At 43.9% G+C, this 22,198-nt stretch overlaps 1 protein-coding gene across 5 annotated transcripts in view; it reads right to left on the bottom strand.

Annotated features, from left to right (window-relative positions):
• Nucleotides 1-22,198, bottom strand: part of l1cama (L1 cell adhesion molecule, paralog a) — a 41,319-nt gene that overhangs the window by 5,997 nt on the left and 13,124 nt on the right. For all 5 annotated transcript variants that reach the window (XM_069141513.1, XM_069141514.1, XM_069141511.1 and 2 more), the window contains 23 exons: nucleotides 12,718-13,145; nucleotides 11,419-11,433; nucleotides 9,724-9,826; nucleotides 9,038-9,240; nucleotides 7,846-7,968; nucleotides 7,322-7,492; nucleotides 6,120-6,234; nucleotides 5,613-5,797; nucleotides 4,670-4,801; nucleotides 4,447-4,593; nucleotides 4,246-4,357; nucleotides 3,782-3,939; nucleotides 3,521-3,680; nucleotides 3,084-3,208; nucleotides 2,797-2,898; nucleotides 2,396-2,593; nucleotides 2,239-2,309; nucleotides 1,908-2,133; nucleotides 1,679-1,794; nucleotides 1,144-1,360; nucleotides 696-818; nucleotides 249-425; nucleotides 56-169 (listed from right to left, as the gene is read on the bottom strand). In XM_069141513.1, the coding sequence (XP_068997614.1) occupies nucleotides 56-169; nucleotides 249-425; nucleotides 696-818; nucleotides 1,144-1,360; nucleotides 1,679-1,794; nucleotides 1,908-2,133; nucleotides 2,239-2,309; nucleotides 2,396-2,593; nucleotides 2,797-2,898; nucleotides 3,084-3,208; nucleotides 3,521-3,680; nucleotides 3,782-3,939; nucleotides 4,246-4,357; nucleotides 4,447-4,593; nucleotides 4,670-4,801; nucleotides 5,613-5,797; nucleotides 6,120-6,234; nucleotides 7,322-7,492; nucleotides 7,846-7,968; nucleotides 9,038-9,240; nucleotides 9,724-9,826; nucleotides 11,419-11,433; nucleotides 12,718-12,847 (3,223 nt within the window). In that variant the 5' untranslated portion in view covers nucleotides 12,848-13,145. The remainder of the gene's footprint in view (nucleotides 1-55; nucleotides 170-248; nucleotides 426-695; nucleotides 819-1,143; nucleotides 1,361-1,678; nucleotides 1,795-1,907; nucleotides 2,134-2,238; nucleotides 2,310-2,395; nucleotides 2,594-2,796; nucleotides 2,899-3,083; nucleotides 3,209-3,520; nucleotides 3,681-3,781; nucleotides 3,940-4,245; nucleotides 4,358-4,446; nucleotides 4,594-4,669; nucleotides 4,802-5,612; nucleotides 5,798-6,119; nucleotides 6,235-7,321; nucleotides 7,493-7,845; nucleotides 7,969-9,037; nucleotides 9,241-9,723; nucleotides 9,827-11,418; nucleotides 11,434-12,717; nucleotides 13,146-22,198) is intronic.

The following is a 22,198-nucleotide window of genomic DNA, read 5'->3' as shown; positions in this document are numbered from 1 at the left end:
ATACAAATGAAGCAATGAGGTCTAACGTATGCATGCATTAGTGTGAATATTATACCATTTTTGTTGAGGTAGTAGATCTGGAAGTCAACATTCCTGTGTCTCTTTTTGGCCACCCAGCTGAAGTTGACGAAGTTTTCACCCACAGACCAGCTGATGTTGGTAGGAGGTGCTGCAAAAACAAAAATCTAATTTATGATCCAATACAAACTGGCCGTATATGTGCCATACGACTATGAAGAGCTCTAGACCTCCATTCAGTATGGTGGCACCCTTCATCATGATGGGTTCTCCGTCCCCAGCACCAGTGCGCCCCCTCAGGTAGAAGCGATAGTGGCTGTGGCGGTCCAGGCCCTTCAGGGTGAGGTGGGTGGCTGTGGGGTCATCTATTGTCTCTACCTGCATGGGGCTATCATCACTCTCTGTAACTGAACACAGAAAAGCCAAATAAAATAGTCAATCACTGTGCAATCGTTAACACAGGGAGGACACAGTTCTGGGTGACATGTGACTGACTGATGAACATCATTAGGATGCTCTGCTTTTGACATTTTCCAAGTGTTATTGATTTATCTGGAGATGTATTGGTATCATTCACACTACACGCAATGTTTTTACTGACATCTTTAATGCAGCATAGAAAATATTTTACTGTATGTGTACTGGCTGGATGAAGATGAAATGTAAACGATGCTCACTCTGTTGGTACTGCAGCAGATATCCTTTAAGGATTCCATTGGGCTGCCCAGGAGGCGTCCAGCGGAGGGTCATTTCCGTCTCTGATGGGCTGTCTAGCATCAGGGTGGTGGGAGGACCAGGAACTAAGCAGCAGCACAAACAGGCTTGATTAAAATGCACTTGATTTCAAAGGGATTATTCATATATTGGCACCATTCGCCTCTAGATACTTTTCTGCTCAGAATATCTATCCTCCTTCTCCTCAGTGTGCACCAGTCATTCTCTGGATATCAGTGTCATTTCCTTCGTTGTAATCCCATATTCCCCCCCTCCATCCAATATTGCTCCATCTCTGTCACTCTTGTCTATAATTAAACCTCTTCACTCCCTTTATCCATCACCTCCCCCATTACAGCCTTGTCATCCATCCCTCTTCCTCCCCACGATCACGCCTCTCCTTGTTCTCACCTCCCTCTTCAGTGTTGAAGGACAGTGCCTCAGAAGGGGGTCCCTCTCCCTTTTTGTTGAACACAGTGATGGACAGGGCATAGTGGGAGTACGGCCTGAGATCACTGATCACCTTCTTCTCTTCATTGGCCCCAATCTCCACCACCACAGTGGTCGCTGACTCCCTGGCCCTCCGGCCTCGGTGATGGCTCTTGGACCCTAACCTGGTCAGGCTGATCTGGAAGCATAAAGTCAGAGAAATTTAAAGAGGAAATCATGGGTTAAATTTGAACATTTAAACATTACATACATGTTTATACTTAATTTAATTCATATCATGACTGCATTGAGTTAGGTAGTTACACATTTTCTTATGACAGCATTAAAAACAGTTCTCTAAGGTTAAAGGTGAGATAATCTAAATTAAAAAGAAATTGTCTATTCTTCACAGCGTTGATACAACAGAGAACTAAGCTAAGCTACGATATGGCTGCCTCTGCTGTAAAACCAAACATGTTAGTCATTAATAACAGCAAAGGAGACACAGGAGCAGTACCTTGTATCCCAGCAGGTGTCCCCTGACTGTGTCTTTGTCTACTGCTGCCCAGGTCACTTTGATTGTAGTGCTGTTCATCAGTATAACACCCACATCCATCGGAGCCTCTAATGGAACTGAGAGACAACAGCAGACAGGAATGTGATAGGTGTGGATACCAAGTCAAAATATTCCCAGAAAAAAAACCTGATTAAAACCATCGAAAAATATATCTATATATATATCTTACAATCTTCTCCTGAGTAGCCGATGATGGGGTCTGGCTCAGGTCCCTCCCCTTTCTCATTGACAGCCTGGACTTTGATCTCAAACGCAGAAAAGTTGCCGATGTCATTGATGACGAATGGCAGCTCCGTTGTGTAGCTCATGTGCCAGTTAGGCCCACTGCCCACCGCTCGCCTCCACAGCACCTTGTACTTGAAGTCCGGTCCGTTGAAGTCACGTTTGTCCATTTTCTATAATGATGGAAGGAGGCCAATAAGACACAGACCTTTTTTTTTTTTTTTTTTTTTTTTAAACCTTTAGTTTCAGATGATGGTACATTCAGGTAACAGATGTACCTCCCAGGTGATGACCAGCGAGTCTGGGTCTGCGGACTCACTCCTAACATCTTCTGGGTTATTATCTGGAGCTGTGATTGGCAAAAAGGAGAGTCCAGTGTTTGTTGGGGTTTACCGTTACATTAAAAACGTTTCACTACAAAACACGGGCTTTTACCTTCTGCTGGGGTGTTGTGGATTTCAGATGGCTTGCTGGGGTCACTCTTGCCCACGTCATTGATGGCGATGACCCGGAAACGGTAGGATATGTAGGGCCACAAGGGGAGGCTGGCACGCTCCTCGTTTCCTTTTACTGTCTTCAGCTCTTCCCAACCCCTCTCCTTCAAACCCTGGTCCTCAAACTGTACCACATACTCTGTAGAAACAGAGTCAAAGCGTGATGGAAAAAGACGGGAAGTCAACCAAAAGGAGAGAGATAAATAAAACATTAATAAACACTCATAATCATACTTAAGACACTCTGAGTTGCATTTGTGTGTTAATTAGAAGAAAAACAGAAGAGGAACAGAACAAGTACAGATGTGGGTGTTTGTAAGCATGAGTGTGTCTGTACTAAACCTAGCACAGGGCTGTTGTTGTCGTCTCCAGGAGTCCAGCTGAGAGTGACTGCACGTTGCTTAGAATCACTGATCTGGAGGAGGACTGGAGGTTCAGGACGATCTGAGAGGGACAACAATTTTTACATTACCACACTAATCTGCAAACTTCATATCTATACACCACAAGTTTAAACAAATATGTCTTTTATATTTTTTTAGAGGATTGTGTGATTATTGTTTATAGTTTTTATGTTTGCAATCTCAGGCCCTTGCTGCTTTGTGATCATATATGGTCAATGGACTTACCACATAAAGTGAGGGTGCCGTTGGCTTCAGCCATGTCCAGTTTAGTGATGACCTGACAGGTGTACACGCCCTCATCATCTGGTCCCACATTAGTGATGATGAGGTCCGACCCATCGAAAGTGTATCTGAAGAAAAACAGTCATCACTGTTATCCTCATCTTCCCCCTTTATCAGTATTCTACCTCATCATCTCATCAACCTCATTTAAATTTTTGTCACCCCAGAAAGGTATTTATTTGATTGTGCAACTGGTACAATGAACATAAAAATGTAAACATGGTGAAAAGATATGTAATGTATCTAGCAGAAGCCAATATAAAATTAGAATTAACAAATAAATGGATGAAATAACTTAAAATGGAAAAGAAAATAATCCTCTCAGTAATGTCTAACATTATCTTATTGTCATGTCTCTGTTTTATAGATGTCAGTCTCACTTTTCATCGCTGTGGGACTGGAACAGCTTCTGATCGTTCTTCCTCCACTGAATAAGCGGAGGGCTGAGATTGATGTCAAAGGTGGCCTGACAGGTGAAGATTGCTGTGTTTCCAGGCTGCACCTTCAGAGGCTGCGGAGGTGACACGATCACTGTCCTGTCTGGAGGAGACACACAACACTGATACAAGATGCAAGAGGTGCAAATAACATCAGATGCTAAGGGACACATTGTGGGTTTGTAATGTGTGTGTCTCACTCACCGAACACTTCCAGCTCGGCACTGACTGACAAGTTGGTGTTCAGTACAGAGCAGATGTAGAGTCCCTCGTCGTTGTGGGTGACATTAGAGATCTCAAGCCCCCCATTGGTGAGAGGGTTAACTCTGGGATCTGCCAGGAGGGAGAATTTGCCTCTCTCCCTAAAAAAGACACACACATCAGAAACTTGGCAAGCAAAACAAAGCTTTTAAACTACTGCAGTGGCTGATAAATTCATCAGTTTAAATGCCACTTTGCCCATTTAACTAAAAAGAACTGAGGCTGGTTGGACACCTGCCACACTGACAGAATTCAGTCACAGCCCAGATGTAACAGCATTTGGCTGTTAATTTATGTATATGAAGAGCTACCTACGCAATAATATTGCCTTTGTGAAATCTGTCAATATGAAAATGTGCCAAACAACATTAGAGTGTGCAATACAAAACAATAGCCATGTGCCTCACCATATGACTTTAGGTTTAGGAGAGCCAAAGGTGTCGCACTGCAGTAGAGCCTCCTGTCCCTCTGCAAACCTATATGTGTTCCCGGCATCAGTAAGGATCTGGGGAGGCAGCTCTGAAACAACACACAGACAAATAAGATACACAGTAATGCACATACACAAAGGTCCGTTCAATAAAAACATGTATAAAACAAAAACTCACCAATGACATAGACGTTGGTGTTGGCGAGGATGGTTCCATGTTTGTTGGAGGCCCGGCACTGGAAGATGGCAGTGTCTCCAAAGTTGACATCCGCCAGGATCAGAGAGCCACTTGCCGTCAGAGTACGCCTGGAGTCCTTATCAATTTCTGTTAAAGAGTGAACATTGTCAGTACACCTGAAGGATGTGTGTTGAGGTATGTTCAGGTGGGTGTGAGTGCCGACCTGAGAGGGGAATCCCATTGATGGTCCAGCTGATGGTTGGAGAAGGGATGCCATCTGCCTGGCAGTCCAGTCTGACAGTCTCACCAGGGGCATAAAACTCACTGACTGGCTCCTTGGTCCAGTAAGGAGCAGCTACAAGGACAGAATATAACAAACATGTACAGTGCAAACAAAACATCACATCTTTAAGTTACACAGTACCAGTGTAAGAGACTCTGTAAGGCTTAAAAAAATGAAGCAACTGACCAAACTATGTTATAATAAAAAAAAATTTTTGTCTATATACTGGTCACAGGAAGGGCTACTTGTGAAAAACATGGGTGTTTACTCAGCAGGGACAGGCAATATGGAGTTACATTATGGGAAATGTAGGAACAAGTGTTTCTTAACCAAAACTAGGGATAAAAAGTAAGGATATCTGTGTCTCTGTTGCATCTCTTGAGACTATTTTCATCAATCACTCACAAGTACCCAAGGCAGAAGCAAAATGTATTAAAATGTAATTTCTTATTACTAAATATCGGGATTGTTGTATTTACCATTTACCATTATGTTGTAAAATCATGAGCTCATATCATCTTTATTTCATGTTCAATAAAACATATTGTGTTTAAAATTATATATCTTTATGGACAACAAGAACTTGGAGTCTGTGTATTATAAAATCAATATATTAATTTCAACATCTGCCAACTCTTGCCACAGAAATAGAAAATGCAGAGACTTGTGTAAGTGTATGACTCAATCCATAATTGCAAGCCTTCATTCATACCTGGCTGACTGTATTGTGTTTGTATGTCCAAGAGAACAATTTCTCTGATATACCGACTTCAAAATATGTCATAGAAAATATTAATATACAGTGTTGTCTTTCAGCTTCGGTCAACATGTGTTGAAATTTTGTTTGCATGTCTGTGAGCGTGTGCGTGTGTGTGAAACACACCTTCCACAGTCAGCATGTAAGTGTGTGTGATTTTCCCTTGGGAGTTTCCAGCTATACACTGGTATTCTCCCCCATCACTTTCCGAGATATTGCTGAAGCGCAGACGGCGGTCAAACATGTCTTTAACGGTCCGAGATTCTGACAGCTCGCCGTCTTTCCTCAGCCACGATACTTCTGGGGTGGGACTGAAGAGGAGGAGAGAGAACGAAGGAGGAGGTATAGGAAGAAATGGAGCGACATGTGTGAGGGAAGACGTGTAACAGAGAGAGGGGAAACAAAAGTGTGTAACGGTGGGTGAAAGTGAGATAAAATGAATCAGGCAGGCAGAGAGAAAAACACGTGAAGGGAGAAAAGATGAGAAATATGTTAAAGAAGGAGAAGCAGAGTTGGTAGGAGACAGCAACATTGTAGGAAGACAGGGGGAGGATGAGAGGCAGGAAGATTGATTAAAATGGGCAATCTGATTGATGAGGACTGAAGCACACACATATGCGCGCACACACTCACAGGCCTTCGGCGATGCACTCGAGCTCGATGGTCTGGCCCTTGAGGGCGTGGTACGAGCTGTGGAATCCAGCAGGTCTCATCATGTGGGGTCTCCTGTTCCGCAGTACTGAGTTGGCTGGACAAAGACAGGTGGAAACACAAAGACGAGGAGGAAAACTCATACATATGTATGTGTAATTTTCAGATTGCTGTGCTGCTGACACAGCAGCCACTTCAGAGACTCTGACACACTCAGATGCAGGGTGTGGAGTCATGTGGAGAAAAGTTTACCTCTCTAACAAAACATCATCATACAGACTTCCTATACACACACACAGGTCTCATGTTAACATGTGACCTCTAGATGGGCCACAGATGCTGGAAACCACATCTCAGTGTGAGCTGCATCTCATTACAACTGGGCTGAGAAGGTGATGGGCCCCCTGCTGGCTCTGGGATGTCTCCCGGATACGGGCACTGCTTTGGTCAGCAGAACATGCCGCCACATAATGGTGAGTTGACTTTGGTATAACTCTGGGACCTCGGTGGTTCTAAACAAATATCATACAGTACGTGCAAAAATGACACGCAGACTTATGCAGCATTTTACTATAAGAACGGGATGTAAAGGGATGTTCATGGTTGCTTACTATCAAACTGTACAATTGAAGAACTTCAAATGTATAGTTAATACATGTATTAAAGACAATGTAGTCTTGTTTTTAATGTCCAGAGTCCCTAAAATGACAAGGAACACAGACAGTATTTGGCCAGTATTTGTAATTTCAGTGTTGCTCAGTCAGTTTGTTGGTATACCCACCACTCTGTTTCAGATCGAAATATCTCAATACGTTAAGGATGCATTTCTTTAAAATTTGGAGAATTTCCACATGTGCAATTCAAGTGAACTTATCTTTTGACATTTCAGAAAGATACATCAAGGGAACCTGCACTCTCTTTTATATAACTTTACATGTCATGCAACATTACCTTTGAGCCTGACATCCAGCTTAATTTGTAGAAAAATGTTTTGTTTCTTACATGATACCAGTTTGACCAGGAGCTTAATTTCTCCTCATTCATTAAGACCTTTGCATTGGTTTAAATTTTGATATTAAACACGTTAGTATCGTTAACCTAAAGATACATTTCAGGAACCAACTTCAGTTCCTGTCAGTTCAGTTCAGTGATTAGGAGTTGAGTTGATCCAGAGCAGAACTCACAGGGGTTGACAGTCAGAGTGATGGGCTCTTTAGCCAGAATCGTGCGTGTCGCCAGGTATTGGACATTGCAGGTGTAGTCATCCCTGCTGTCCTCAATCGTCAAATGGGCAAAGTATAGGTTGCCATCCTTCCCCACCACCACCCGCTTACTGAGCTGGATGTGGTGTAGCCCTGAACCGAGAGGGAGAGCAGAGGTGAGAAACTGACAGAAAATGCTGACAGATTGAGGCAGCCGAAAAAAAAGGAGTGAGACAGAAAAGTGTAACTACAAAGACAGCAAGGAGAGTAGGGGTATGAAAAAATCCTGCTGTTGAGGAAAAAAAGAAAAATGAGTAAAAGAATATTTGGATATTGAAAAAGAGACCAATTTAGATTATATTGTTTCAGAAATATATTATCAGCTAGCTCTCTTTGATGTGATCAAAGTGGACAACAAAAGGATGGACGTGCAGTCTAAGTGGCAGATTCATCGAGGAGACAGGAAGCATGTAATGGAAGGAGAGATGGAAAAGTGATGTACTCACTCCAGTCCATCCAGTGAATGATAGGCTCCATGGAGCTCTGCGGGGGGTTACACTTCAGAACAGCACTGCTCCCCTCTTCAGACTTCTTGTTGACCTTTTGTTCTTTCTGCTGGGAGGGGGGGACTAAAGGGAGGCAAGCGAGGAAAGAATACAAACACCCGTGAGTCTGTGTGGAAACACACAGGTGATAAACAAACATAAACACATGTGAAGATTTCCTGAGGCGATGCACATCACAAGTCAGCACACACAGCAGTGGGTAAGGAGTATGAGGTATAAATTTCCACTGGAGGAACTTGAAGGATTTGAGGAGAGGGATCTTCAGGTTTATTCTTTGTGTTGCAGAAGTAAAAGGACGTGATTTTTCAGTCATATGTGTTTGCTCTCCCTTCCTCCCTCCTCCCCTCTGCCCATTGTTGATAACCCCAAAGGAGCTGCTGAGGAGTGCTTCACATGACATCAACTCAAGAGCGTTTCTGGGGAAACGGTTGTCAGGGAAACTATGAAGGAAGGAGGTCGCCCAGGAGAGAGCCAGTCACACAGGTGGATGGATACACCGAGGTGCTCTTTACTTTTGCCCAGGGGCCCCAGTGAGCGAGAGAGAGAGAGAGTGTGTGTGTGTGTGTGTGTGTGTGTGTGTGTGTGTGTGTGTGTGTGTGTGTGTGTGTGCGTGTGTGTGTGTGTGTGTGTGTGTGTGTGCGCGTGTGTTTGCTTGAGTGTGAGTGTGAGTGTATGCTGATTATCATGTTACTGCATGTAATTATGTTCTGGGTGGCTGTAGTATGAGCTCTCAGTGTGAGCCACCATCTGCTAACAGATGAGTTCTCTACAAAGCAGAACAAGGAAACGGTTTATACGCTGGCTCCGCTCGTAGCTTCATAAATCAACTACATGAATCCACAACAGAACAGCTCGCCTCAAATCTGAACCTTGAAGGCATTTACAGAAGAACTAACATTAAAACTGACATTTTAAAAGATATGTTATTTCTCTGATGTGATCAGAGGATGTTGAATTTGTTTGATACTATTTCAAAGGGTGTGATTCCACCCTCGTCTCTAAAGAGAAATGATTATAAATCAGCACATACAGCATCAAATACTTCAAGTCATGTATCATCAAGTATTAATCGTCCATCAAAAATTGATGACTCTGTCTTAACTGGTCAGTGGTTGCTTTATTGCGCTCTTACCATCAGTGTTGAGTATGGCTTCGCGTGACACGGCTGTCCCCAGCTCATTGGATGCGTAGCACACATATTTGCCCTGGTACTGCTTCAGGGTGTCCATCGTATTACTGAGCGTGAAGAATGCAATTGAGCCCGAGCTCTCAGAAACCTTCAGCTCTGGGTCGCTGCTGGGGTCAAACTCCACTCCATCCTTCGTCCATCGGAAACTAGAACAAAGAAAAAATAGAGAATAAGTAACACTGACAGAAGATTTGTTCATTCAAATATCAGTCACGCAGTCATTTTTCCGCCTTTAAGAACAGGCTTTAACACACACAAGATGTCCTTATATGTCACTGGATTTGAGGGCACAAATGAGTTGCTGTAAAATTTACACGAGCTCCCCCAGTGGGACTCTGGGGCTTGCGCTGTGTAATTGCGATATTCATCTTTTCCCTGGCAATCGGCGCAGTTTTCCACTTCAGAGCAGCTCAGACACTGAAAAGATTGCTCCAGGGCTTAATGACATTTATCCCTCGTTGAAACAAGAACTCTGACTGGGAGAAGCTGCGCTCTCATGTAATACTAATATGTAGATGTCAGCTGAACAAGGAGAGGGAAGGTCAGCATTCCCAGTTGATTCATGGCATCTTCAGACTTAGACAAAACATGTTTATTCTGCTTGTGTACATGTGTGTGTGCTGACTAACATGGGCGAAGGGTTGCCAGAGGCTTCACAGCTCATGACAAGGTCTTCAACGCTGAAGACGGTGACAGACTCCGGATGTGTGTTGATCATTGGAGGCGTCTTGACTGCATGGACCACAATCAGAGTTAGTGCAGTTACAAAACATAAAGCAGACGTGTATATGCACATCTAGATGGATTGCATAGGTAGTGTGATATGCATACATGAATTCACATGACCTCCTTTTATGATTCATGCTGCTCTAACTTCAATGATGACACACACATAAGTCACCCCACTGTATCACACACAACTCTATAGCAACATTTAATGTCTTACCAAACACTACAGAATAACTGGAAATACTCATTTTCATAGTTTAACCGCTGCTGATAAGTATATTCAGTCAATATCACTTAAAAAGACTCCCTAGAGAAAGAGATGAAATGTAGGCCGAGGAAAAGAGTACGAGAACGGGCAGAGAAAATGGGTTGAGATGAGAGGAAATTGATACCGCATAATGTAAGAGGGAGAGTTCATGTAAAAGAGATATATGGCACAGTGCTCCCTGAGACTGAGACAGAGAGAGGGAGGGAAAGAGTCTGCGGGGAAATGAAGCAGGGATTTCAAAGAAAAAAAAAGTAATGACCACCAAAAGAGGTTTCTCTTTCTCTGTCACCAGCCATAAAGCATGGTGCAATAACAGACTTGTAGAAAAAGAAACACTTGCTGGGGTGTGTGTGAATCTTCCACATACATTACAGACCATTCTTATGTTCTACTTCAATTGAATAATTATAGACAGAAATCTAGATGTTTTTTCTCCATAGCTCCGGTGCACATACGCTGTTGTTGGGGGAATAGGAGTCTCAGCTTGATACTTGGGGTTACACTCCTTAATTTGACTTGAGGAAAAGAGACAGAGCCCGAGTCAGAGATTCATTTACATTATGTAGGTATGTGGGTAAAGGAGGGCACAGGACAGAGGGGGGGCTGCGGTAGATGAGGAAAAAGGCGATGAAGATGGAGAGCTAAGTGGACAGGGGAGACGGATAAAAGAGCAGTGAGGAGAGAGCACATGCAGAGCAACAGGAAAAACAGAGCAAAGGGAGACCAAGATGGAGATAGAAAAAAAAAAACAAGGGGTAAATTCACAGAGATTCAGAAAGTGACGGATAAGAAGAGTGAGGGAATTTAATGAAAGAATCCCCACTGATAGAGGAAATAAGCCCATTTCCTCAGCTGATCAAATTGAAGTTTGGGCTGTGGGCTCTGCTCCATTATTGGCAGAGGAGGAGGAGAGGAGATGGAGCTTAGTGCTTTAACTCCTCTTTATTTCCCTGTGTCTTTGATCTGACAGCTTTGCTGCCTCCTTACAGACAGCAGCTCCTCACACTTCCTCCTCCCTGCTCCTACAGGGATCTCACCTATTGGGAGCCAATGAGACTAAAACACACACCCTCATACAGAAACAGGTACATGTTCACAGTACAACACACACATCCTCACATACAGTCACGCATTGCACGTTAATGCCAGATCCATTAAAGTGCAGCACAATGCAAAGTAATTTTACTGATGAATGGATAGAAAATAACATCTGTGGCATAATGAAGTTTCGTGCTGGCAGAGCTTATTCTAAACACTTGTTTACGATAAGCTCTGCCAGCACCCGCATTAAGACAAGACAGACGTCAATAAAGTTAAAAGTACTTACGATTACTTATGTGGTCTGTTAGTCCACAGTGATGGCCAGAGTGAAGGCAATAGGGGAAAATATTTTAGTTATAGAAGAGAGAAAGAAAGAAAGAAAGAAAGAAAGAAAGAAAGAAAGAAAGAAAGAAAGAAGGAAAGAAAGAAAGAAAGAAAGAAAGAAAGAAAGAAAGATAGATAGATAGATAGATGGATAGATAGATAGATAGTTCAACAACATTTATGATGCATGGACGATAAAGTAGTGTAATGTCCTCTGTAATGGAGCGTAGCTTTTAACCCGGTCTTCCTTGATACAGATTCTTAGCATCTCCTGTATTGATCCTGATCACTGCTTCACCGACTCTTATTGACATGGCAGAGGCTCCCTAATTGAAAGGCAGGGGACACCTTGACCTTTTACATCTTTGACGCTCCACCTTCCTCCTCCTCCTCCTCCTCCCTTCATCCTCCTTGTCCCCCCCTCCTCCTCCTCCCTTCATCCTCCTTGTCCCCCTCACCTCCGTGTCACCTAGCCCCTTTGGGAATTAAACAGGGAGATTTATTGTATTTCATCAACATTTACGTCGTGTGTGTGTGTGTGTGTGTGTGTGTATGTGTGTGTGTGTGTGTGTGTGTGTGTGTCAGCGCACACATTGCTTGTGTATACACACTTTGGAAATTTGTGTGGGTGGTGAAGGATTGTGACTCACTGCAAGTAGTCTTAGATAAAGAGAGAACAACAAAAGTAGCAGTGGAAACAATATTCTCTCTCCTTCCAGAGGAGGTCTGTGGGCAGGCCGACAGCAGCAGAGGAGATGAAGATCAATTTCCCTGTAGGGCCACAAGCTCAGCTGTATTTGTAATGCCCACATATTGCATCGAGGAGGTGGAAGAAATGAAAGCCAGAGAAAAAACCTCAGTTTTTTTTGTTGTATAATTCAATTGTTGATTAAATTACGCTCCAATCAGATTCTGGTTTGCACCAAGGAAACCAGATCAATAGTGGGACTAATCAATGCAGTATGCGGGGATCAATTACAAAGTAATTAGACACACCACAGACGCAGATGAGGGCTCACCAAAGAAACCACGGACAGTAGTATTTTGAGCCAACAGGCTTCACTAGCACTGGATGTTGAAGTGAGATACTGAAGGAGAAACACATGTTCATTCTGCTCATCTGTACTAATTAATCACGATAAAAGCGCATTATTGGAGTGCTTTGATGAATCAACAAGGTAATTAACACAACAAAAAGATCTTTGAACCTTCTGGAAGCATTCAGCTACCATTGCTATGAATATTATGAATCAGTACTCACAGTTGGAGGGTATGCGTATGGCTGCTTGGCTGGGCTGGGCAGCAAGGGCGAGGAGGATGAGGACAAGGGGGAGGAGGCGGGAGGAGCACTGCCCCCTACTGCCAACCTGCTGTCGCTGCGTGTGAGGCATTGCTCACTGTCCCATCCAAGTTCCACCTGCTCACACACTTCCAGTAAGATGCACACAGAGGGCAACTTCGCTCACACACACTCTCTCTCACACACACACACACACACACACACACACACACACACACACACACACACACACACACTTGTTCTAAGCAGGTGTGACGTTATGTTTCTCTTGCAAGAGGCCTTGGCTTTGCCTCATATGTCTTTGGTCCCTCTTGTCTTGTCTCTTTTTTTCCTCTTTCTTTTGGTATTCCTCTTTAAAGCAGGTCCACGCCCTCCTGCTGGTCTCCTCTCTGAAAGAAAAAAAAAAAAAAAAAAAAGGAAGGGTGTGGGGGGAGGGAGAGGTGGGGGGGGGGGAGAGAAAGAGGGAGGGGCAGAGAGGGGCAGAGAGGGGCAGAGAAGGGCCATGTGTCAGAATGGGAGAAAAATTACCCCGGACCATGTGGTCAGACCAATAGACAGACTGAGACATGGAGTTAACACACCAATCAAGAGTCTACAATATACATCCAACAAAAAACACCAACAATGTCCATCACCTGTTCCTGAATTTAAAAAAAAGTCTCTATTTGGTTTTAATTACATGACCAGAGGTCCATATGGAGAGGCCAGTCAGCAGCACAGATGGGCAGAATACCACAACAAGAAGCTGAACAGAGCCTTCCAGATGGGGCTCGGACAGACAAATGCAGACCAATGAACTGTCAAATCTGATAATACACAAGACAAACAAACTTAATTAGGTTGACTGGTCAGGACTGCGTTGCCTGAACAGCTCATAGTGTACTTGGGTGATAGTGCTGTGATAAGTGTGTGATAAAAATGCTATCAGTTGTGGTGAGTAAGGCGAGCCCCCCCCCCCCCTACTAAGAGTCTATCCATTCTCCATCTGTACCCTTGGAGTCGGTCCTTGCCACAACATGCAGGCTGTCCTCCCCCGCGGCACCACGTGGCGCAGCCCGCTGACTGTTTACACTACTCAGTATCACACACAAAGAACTGTTATAGCACACCATGATTAAGATGTACATGTGAGACAAAAGGAAAATGGCGATAATAGAGACAGAGAGGCTTCTTTGGCAGCTCTGCAACCTGATTGATAGAGTTTTGGCTCCGCTCACCACTGTGTGTTGGCAATGCCACAACGGAATGATGATTGACCTTGGGGAGTAGGGGAAGGTCAGAAAGAAGAGGACATACAGATGATGAAGAAGCATGCAGGGTGGAGAGAGGAGTGATTATCACTCATTTTCTTTTAACAAGTCGGTAATGGCTGGCCAGTTAATTACAGTTGATGTTTCATATGTCACTCAGCCAAGAATGTGTTGAAAAATATCTTAAAAGAAAAAACAGGAATGTGGGATTTGTCTACATCAAAAGAGCCAAATTAGACTGAATTAAAGAGCAAACAACAGCTAAGTCCTTAATAAGGCAGTTTAAACTAACAGCATTAGGATTAAATGAGCTATTACACTCACTTGCTTTCCTTGTCAGAGCAGGCAGAGAGGGAGGGGAGGGGTGGTGAGGTGGGTGGGTGGAGGACTTCAGGAGAGATAAAAAGTGGAGAAGTGGGGTAGAGGAGGAGAGCAGAGGAGAGGGAGAGGTGAAGCTGAGGAAGGAGAGAGGCGGAGGGGAAAAAAAGGGAGGGGTGAGGAGTGCAGAGGCAAGAGGGAGGGAGGGACGGATGACAAAGGGTGACAGCTGTGACGCTAATCCTATCCATCTACTAGTACACACACACACATGTGCAGGCTCCTCCAATCAGTGTGCATCAGTCACTTTCCTCTTGGTCCTCTCCTTCTTCTTCTTTACCAAACCCACCACCAGACTAAAGCCACTTTCGTTGTTGTTGTTCTTTGTTGACAGGGAGCCAATTACGGTGATCCGGTCCTAAACCGACCTCTCCAAAATGCCATTAGAGGCAGATGAATGAAGCGGGGCTCTTTAGTGTATTAGTACTGCTGTTAATGTGATCTAAGGTGGGAGCTTGCCTATCAGTTCTCTCTCCAAGGAGATGGTGAGGGAGCACCGTGTGGAGCAAAGCAAGACGTTGATTAATGATGAGGCGCACCGTACTTTGTCACGCCGCCAATCACAATTTCACCAAGGGAGTGTGTGGCACATGCACTAGCTGGCACAGGCGAGACACACAAAGAAGCTTGTAATGCACGAGTAGACAGACAGAAAGGAAAGGGGACAGACAGACACACACCTCGAGTGGTCTGACAGGGGAGATCAAAAAGATAAAAGTGCTCGGTCCAGTGGGCTCCAGTCAGGAGGCAGACCTACCAGAGAATATTCCAGTCATGTTGAGTAGGGGCAGTAAAGGGGAACACTATAATGGGTTAGGAAGGGTGAGGAAATGACTGTCATGCGAGGGAGAGGCTGAGAGGTTGCCATGTAACAGGGCCAACCCAGCCACCCAAACAGTTGAAAGCCCAGACTGATGTGGTCTGAGACATACTAACACACACACACACACACACACACACACACACGCTACTTCCAAGCTGTGTGCATGGCATGGAGCCTGGTGGCCTCTCCATTAACACAGAGGTGAAAGACTGAAGGTGAAGCAGATGCCTGATTTCACTTCTTCAGGGTGTCTGCTGTGCAGCTGTCAGTGATCCAATCCCAGCCCTGTTACCTGCTTCATTGGACAGGGTCAAAGGTCACGGCTGGGATGGTTGCTTGCAGCTGGGCTGAGATGACCCGACAGTGTTTCTGAGTGCTTTTAAAAAACTATTATCGCCATTGGGATGTCAGCGGGCGCCATCAGAAGTCATTCAATCACAGGGAGATTGTAGAGTGAGGAGAGATTTGAGGGCGTGGTCGCTTCTTTCTTCTTTTTTTTTCACAAGAAAGCCTGACTGCAGTAAATTAGCCATCAACAGGCCACTCAAACGAGCCAAATCGACCAAATAAATGTTTTCATTCCTTCAATTATTCATGAGCTTTGAGGCGTTTTGCTTGGAAAAACACAAATAACACAAACATTTTTCATTACTGTTAATGTTGCTATCATTAGTAAAATGTAACTGCTGCACTTCCATTGGAGCGTTTTCCCCCCTTGTCAGACATTACATAGACACCCTTCCTTCTTCTGCAAAATGTTGTAATTAACATTAAGTAGACATGTTGGGTGTTGCCAAGCACTTGCGGTGCTTAATCGTCTCTCTTGTCTGTGGAGAAGATGGGATCAAACCTCAAGAGTCTAATCATGTCCCAAGTTTCACATATAGTCTGATCCACATCGTGACAACCACCCACACATACGAGAGATGCTTCCTGTTTCCTCCCATATCTGTGTTAGGAGCTACCATGTAGATGAATGTAGGTATATTCTCTATATTTTGAGTTATAAAAATATAAATTATGAAAGTCTCTATGTGCTTTGATCCAATGTGCTGCTCTACTGGATTCATGGGGGAGCGTGTGTGTGCGTGAGTGTGTGTGTGTGTGCGTGCGTGTGTGTGTGTGTGTGTGTGTGTGTGTGTGTGTGTGTGTGTTCAAACGTGTGCAGGTCTTGTGTACTGTCATGCCTTGCTTTTAAATATTAACAACCTCCAGCTGTGAAGATGTGTAGAAGGCGAGGATGCAGGATAGGAGGGGGGGAGAAAAATAAATGAATACATGCCCCCCTTTACCCTTTCCTCATCCCCCGGGGTTCGTCTGTCTGAAGAAACATCATACAAAAAAGAGACGGATGGAGAGACAGGAAAAATATGGAGTGATTTAAATGTAAACAAAGAGAGTACTCTAAAAAAAATGGACAGACGGAGTTATATGCATTACAGGAGAAGGGCAGTGAGAAATTGTAAGGGTCAATGGGGAGTTGAAGGGAGGAGGCTTGTCTGAGAAACAAGGTGATGCTGGTGGGGGTAGATGATTAGGCACCCTACAGAGTGAATTATTCATAGGAAGCCCCTTCCTGTCGGCACAATTTGGCCTAAATTCACCCAAATTCATAATTCATTTGCTCCCCTTGCCATACATTTGGTTTGGTCCCAGACTAATGTTGACCATCCATACCTGGTGTCTTTGGTGGGGCTGTCTCTCTTGTTCACACCCTCCCCTCTTCCTCTCCCTGGCAGGGTCATACTTAATGCATGAGCCTGTTGCCGTGAGACAAGTCTCAGACCCACTTTGTCGCTACAGCAGAAAAATACCACAAATCATGCGAAATAACACCAGCTACCTGTTTCCGCTCGGATCCACGACTCACTTTGAAACACAATTATTTGTCCTTCATCATTCGTCGCAGTGAAGACTGCCTTTCTCGCAAGTCTGTCTCATGTTTTCTAAAAGTGTTTCCAGCCTTATAATAGGAACTGTCCGTGAATGATGAGTGCCCATTTTCCTGTCACCTTTTTATCAGTCTACCCCTCTCTCAGCCCCCTTGGTAGCTCACACTAAAAGCTTTCTTCAATTCCCCCCCGATCGCTTTTCAAAATGCATTTCATTGTCCTCCTTTCCTTTCCTCTCCTCTCCTCTCCTCTCCTTTCCTTTCCTCTCCTCTCCTCTCCTTTCCTCTCCTCTCCTCTCCTCTCCTCTCCTCTCCTCTCCTCTCCTCTCCTCTCCTCTCCTCCCCTCTCAATCACCTTAATAAACTGTTGCGGTAGCAGTCTGGCTCGGACAAAAGACAACGCAGCTAGTTAATTCAATATGTGCAATTCTAATGGAAAAGGAGCATTTTAGCACAGTGGGAAACCAATATTTCCCTCATGCTGTGGCTCTTCATTTAAAGGGCCAAGTAACATGTGTGATGACTGATGATCCGTGGTCAACTCCAAATGGAAATTTACCAGTAGAAAAAAGCTGCAGAGCTACAGCTTATCAGGAATCAGGCTACACAGACAGCACATTTATCAATACCACTATTAGCATAAGGTCAACCGTTAGATACTTTCCTATTCCCACTGGTGTTAAATCTGGTGAGAGAATGCACGCCACAGTATCTGCCTGATTTTTTTCCAAAGCCTGCACCTCTTTTGAAGACCCCACCTCACTACAACCCCCCATTGTTTTGACAAGGGTTAGGGGTTAACATTGGAGTGGCACAAGGCAGGAGAAAATGAAGGTTGTCAGAGGAGCCGTGAGGGCAACCGCCCACTCCCTCTCTGTCCTGGTTGCCATGACAACGTGGTCTCCACACAGCATCCCCCTTGTACATACAAATTCAGTTATTCACACACATGGACACTAACGGGTTTGCGGTATCACTTACATATGCGGACGCACGTACGCACTCACTCATTTGCTGGTGCAAACTGACAGACCGTGCCCTCAAACACACACACGCCCACGCGCACGCGCACGCACACACACACACACACACACACACACACACACACACACACACACATTCATGTGCAAGTGCAAATACTGGATGCCTTAATGTCTATACTATTTACACACACTTAAACTGACACGTGGCACAAAGTTTTTTAAGGATTTGTAAGGATAAATAATTTAAAGACTTATCCAACTGAAAGTTAAAGTACAAAACAACAGGACAAGATTTCCTTCGTCCTCTCTCGCTCTTCCTTTATTGTACACCAATAGGCGCAGGTAACCCACCTATTTCCAAGACTGCAAAATAAGCTACCCCTGGTGTGATTTATTTATTGATGTTTTCCCCTTTAAGACACAATAGGAATGATGGAAGAAAAAAAGAGGTGGTGAATAATTGAAGGGGAAGGGAGTGGACTCATTAAGATATCAGTGAGGGCGGTAGAAAAACAGGAGAGGTGGATGGAGGGAAGTAAAACCAACAAAGAGAAAAAGAAGGGCAACACTGGTGGGAGATCAGAGGGAGGGGTTTAACAACAAACAAAAAGTCTGAAAAATTCATAGAAAGTGAGAACAAAGTGAGAAAAAAGTGGGTTGCAGAGTGTAAATGACAGACATGAAAAGAGAGATATCTGGTTATGGTATCACTGACCAGTAAAAGCTCTATAATGATCAAAACAGGGGTGCTATCCTAATGTAACGGTGTATCAGATTCCCTGTGTGTGTGTGTGTGTGTGTGTGTGTGTGTGTGTGTGTGTGTGTGTGTGTGTGTGTGTGTGTGTGTGTGTGTGTGTGTGTGTATTTGTGTGCACGAGAGTCCATGTGTGTTGCTGTGTGTATCAGTCAAGATCAGCCTGTGTGTCAGCAGGTCAGCTAATCTCTCTTGTCAGCTAATGGAGGCAGTCTTGCAGATGGAGTTCTGCCTCTCGCGCTCCGTGCTTCTAGCATGTTTGCTGCTGCTCACTTAAGTCCACAACTGATAAGCTAATTCACTTCTGGCTTGCCTGTCAGTCAGTTAGTTACAGGAAATGATGATGTATCAAAAACAGAAAAAATAAACAATATGGAGCAGGTTTGTGTGTTCCAGTCATGACTGGAGACTTTATAGAAGATTAAAGATTAAACATGTTGCTGGTGTTGTAGCACTGAAAAGAATTGTCAATTTAAGTTTACTTCACCAGCCATCTAAACGCATTTAATGTGGAAAGATGACCAACAATAACCAGACAATAGCAAGGAAGCCAGTTACATCTGTTTGGTACACTAAATTAAATACGTACTTACTGTCTACTATGATTGCACACATGCACACACTCACTTACACACACCCATACACAAACATAAACTCTCCATAGGCTGCTGCAATCTTGCTTGTGCGTCATTTGCTTCATTAGCAACAGCATCAATCAGATTGCATGCCTTCAGCACAAAGCGCGCTAATTACAGACACGCCCTCAGTGTCAGGCAGTAGATATAAGATGTGATGCATGCAAGCACCCACAACACACGCTACACATCCTATGCGATAAGATAGATGGGATTCATAGTGTTGATCCTGCACACTACCAAATAATTCAACAGTAATACTGATACTCTGTGTACAGTGGAAACATTGATAGTTGAATATGTACAGCTTATGAAGAGCAGAATGGTTTAGTGGTCATACGGCAGATAGTTAATGGTGTTAGCTTGAGTAAAGAGGGGCAATCATGACGTTATGAAATTACGTGGAGGAGCTATTAGGAGTGACCTTCTCTCTTTCTCCTCCCTGCTTCGTTTTATGTCTGCTCCGCCCTCCCTACACTCTCTGTTTTCTCTCTCTCCTTATCTCTCACAGTCAGCCTCTCCCCTTTTCTCCTGCTCCTCTGGTGAGAATGTCTTCACTTTGTATTTTTTTTTAATTTATTATTATTATTTCGACGCACATTTTGACCTTCACCGCCACTTTTTTTCTTTACTTTTGTGACGCCACACGCTGTTTGGGAAGTGAGAGTCAGTGATATTTTTGTAGCCATTCATCCCTCAGAGAGAAAAATTAGAGTGAGATCAGACGGGTGAAAAGGAGATTTTATGCGCGTGTGCAAGTAAAGCCTTTGGGGACCAAAGTGGAGCCAGAAAGGCCAGTAAAAAGGAGCTGACATCAGTATAGTATCTGTCAGTGTTAGCCCTGAAACCAGATGCAGCAGCTTAATACAATTGGAGATGACAAACCAGCTACAACAACACAAACAGTAACAGCACTAGAGGGAAACCAACCACTGGAGCAGATGCTCATATATCCATACGGATGCATTCATAAGGGCACAAAACATAAGAATTTTATATGACTTCATGGTGATTTTTTTTTTCTCCATACAGCTCACATTGTTATTCAAGTCAGCCATGCATAACTACAGCATAAAGCAGCAGAGCCTCAAACAGAAGGCTGTTGTACGGTTATCTGATGAGCCTCAGGTGTGAATGGGAGCATATGTGTGCACTTGTGTGCGTGTCTGGGTTGCATCAAGTGAAGACTGCAGGTGGGGGGGGGAGGTTTGTGTTGGCTGCTGCAGGTAGTGATGTTTGAGGAGGGGCTCAGTCGATCAGCAGACAGGGAGGAGGGGACGGTCCCTCGGGTCAGGTAATAAGTGGCCCATATAGCTCTGCAGGACACAGCTGCCAGCCACTCGTGTGACACACAAGAACACGTGGCCGCGTCCGTAGGGAAAATGGGCGCCACAACTTGAAGAGAGGGGCGGACTGTGTATTTGACCTACGACCTTCATCACACCAGGAAAGACAATTGAGAAACGTCAGCCTCCAAGAGAAAGTACTCGAGAAAACTAGAAGGCTTAATTTGCCTAATGTGAAATTGTGACACGCCTTTATTTCGCAGAGAAGTTTCAGTTTCTGTTTTTTCAGGTTCTTAACCACAAAAATGTTTTTTCATAATATTTCCAAAGGGTAATGTTTGCCTTTAACCTTTCCTGCAGACAGCTCATTGCCAAGTCTTAGACTTTGTCAGAAACATTTGTCAAGGTCTCTTTAGGTTGGATGTAATCCCGTCTCTTCCACCACTTCAGGGAAATGAGCTGCTGGCAGGGCAAGGTCACACACAGTGCTTTGCCAGCACATTTGCATGGAAGGATCCCAGTGGTTCAACGACTGTGGAAAAGCGGCTGGACCTTTTTCTTTTTTATCTCTAGCCTAACACTGGGCTTGTGGAGACATAAAGGAGTCACACATGAAATTACAGATAGTACATTCATGAAAACATGCAACAGACATGCTCTCATCCATGCATAAACAGTAGAAACTTACTGTTTCATTGTCAAAGCAATGCAAAACGAGAGACAAATACACTTTACAAAGTTATAAAAACAACACAAGCATAACCAATCAGGTGTCACAAATTATCTGACCACATTAGAGGTAGAGGAAAGGCAGGTTTAACAAAACAGCTCACTTATGATTCGCATCTTTTAAATGCTTAACCAGGTCAGATAACTCCTTGGCAATCCCATTAACTTTGTTAAAAGTTGCAAATGCAGCACTTCCCCTTAAGTGCTCCTCATCTAATCAAAAGCCAGATCTTCTGGGGATGAGGAAAGAGATGCAACATCCCTGAACAGCTACTAAATGCTTATGGAGTAGAAACAGAGTGGAAGGAGAGGGAGGTGATGGTGATGTGTATGGATGAGAAGGATTGACAGAAGTGAAATCAAATTAATTTTTTGGGGGTTTATTTATTGCATATTGTATACCTTGAAACAGTGTAGTATCTTAAATCCAGACTAAAACTTAAATATTATCATAGACCCATCACCTGCGGAAAAATATCTCCAACCTAACTCCACCTCCCAGCACTCATCTAAAACCAGATTTAATTTAAGTGCTAAGATTCTGCTTGAGAGATGTTATTGATTTGTTTGTAGTCCAATATGGAATCATTTTTCTTCCTGCTGTGTTGGCACTTAGCTGTTTTTTCTCTTGTGCTTCAGACTCTCTCCCCTCACTGCAATGAGACACATTTCTAATGGTACAAGTGAAGGTGAAGTTATTTTTAAGGAAAAGT

Source organism: Embiotoca jacksoni, unplaced genomic scaffold (assembly GCF_022577435.1).
Source record: "Embiotoca jacksoni isolate LCO1_2020_lvr unplaced genomic scaffold, fEmbJac1.0.p SCAF_9, whole genome shotgun sequence".
Taxonomy (NCBI): Eukaryota; Metazoa; Chordata; class Actinopteri; family Embiotocidae; genus Embiotoca; species Embiotoca jacksoni.
This window is presented reverse-complemented; position numbering and strand designations above follow the sequence as displayed.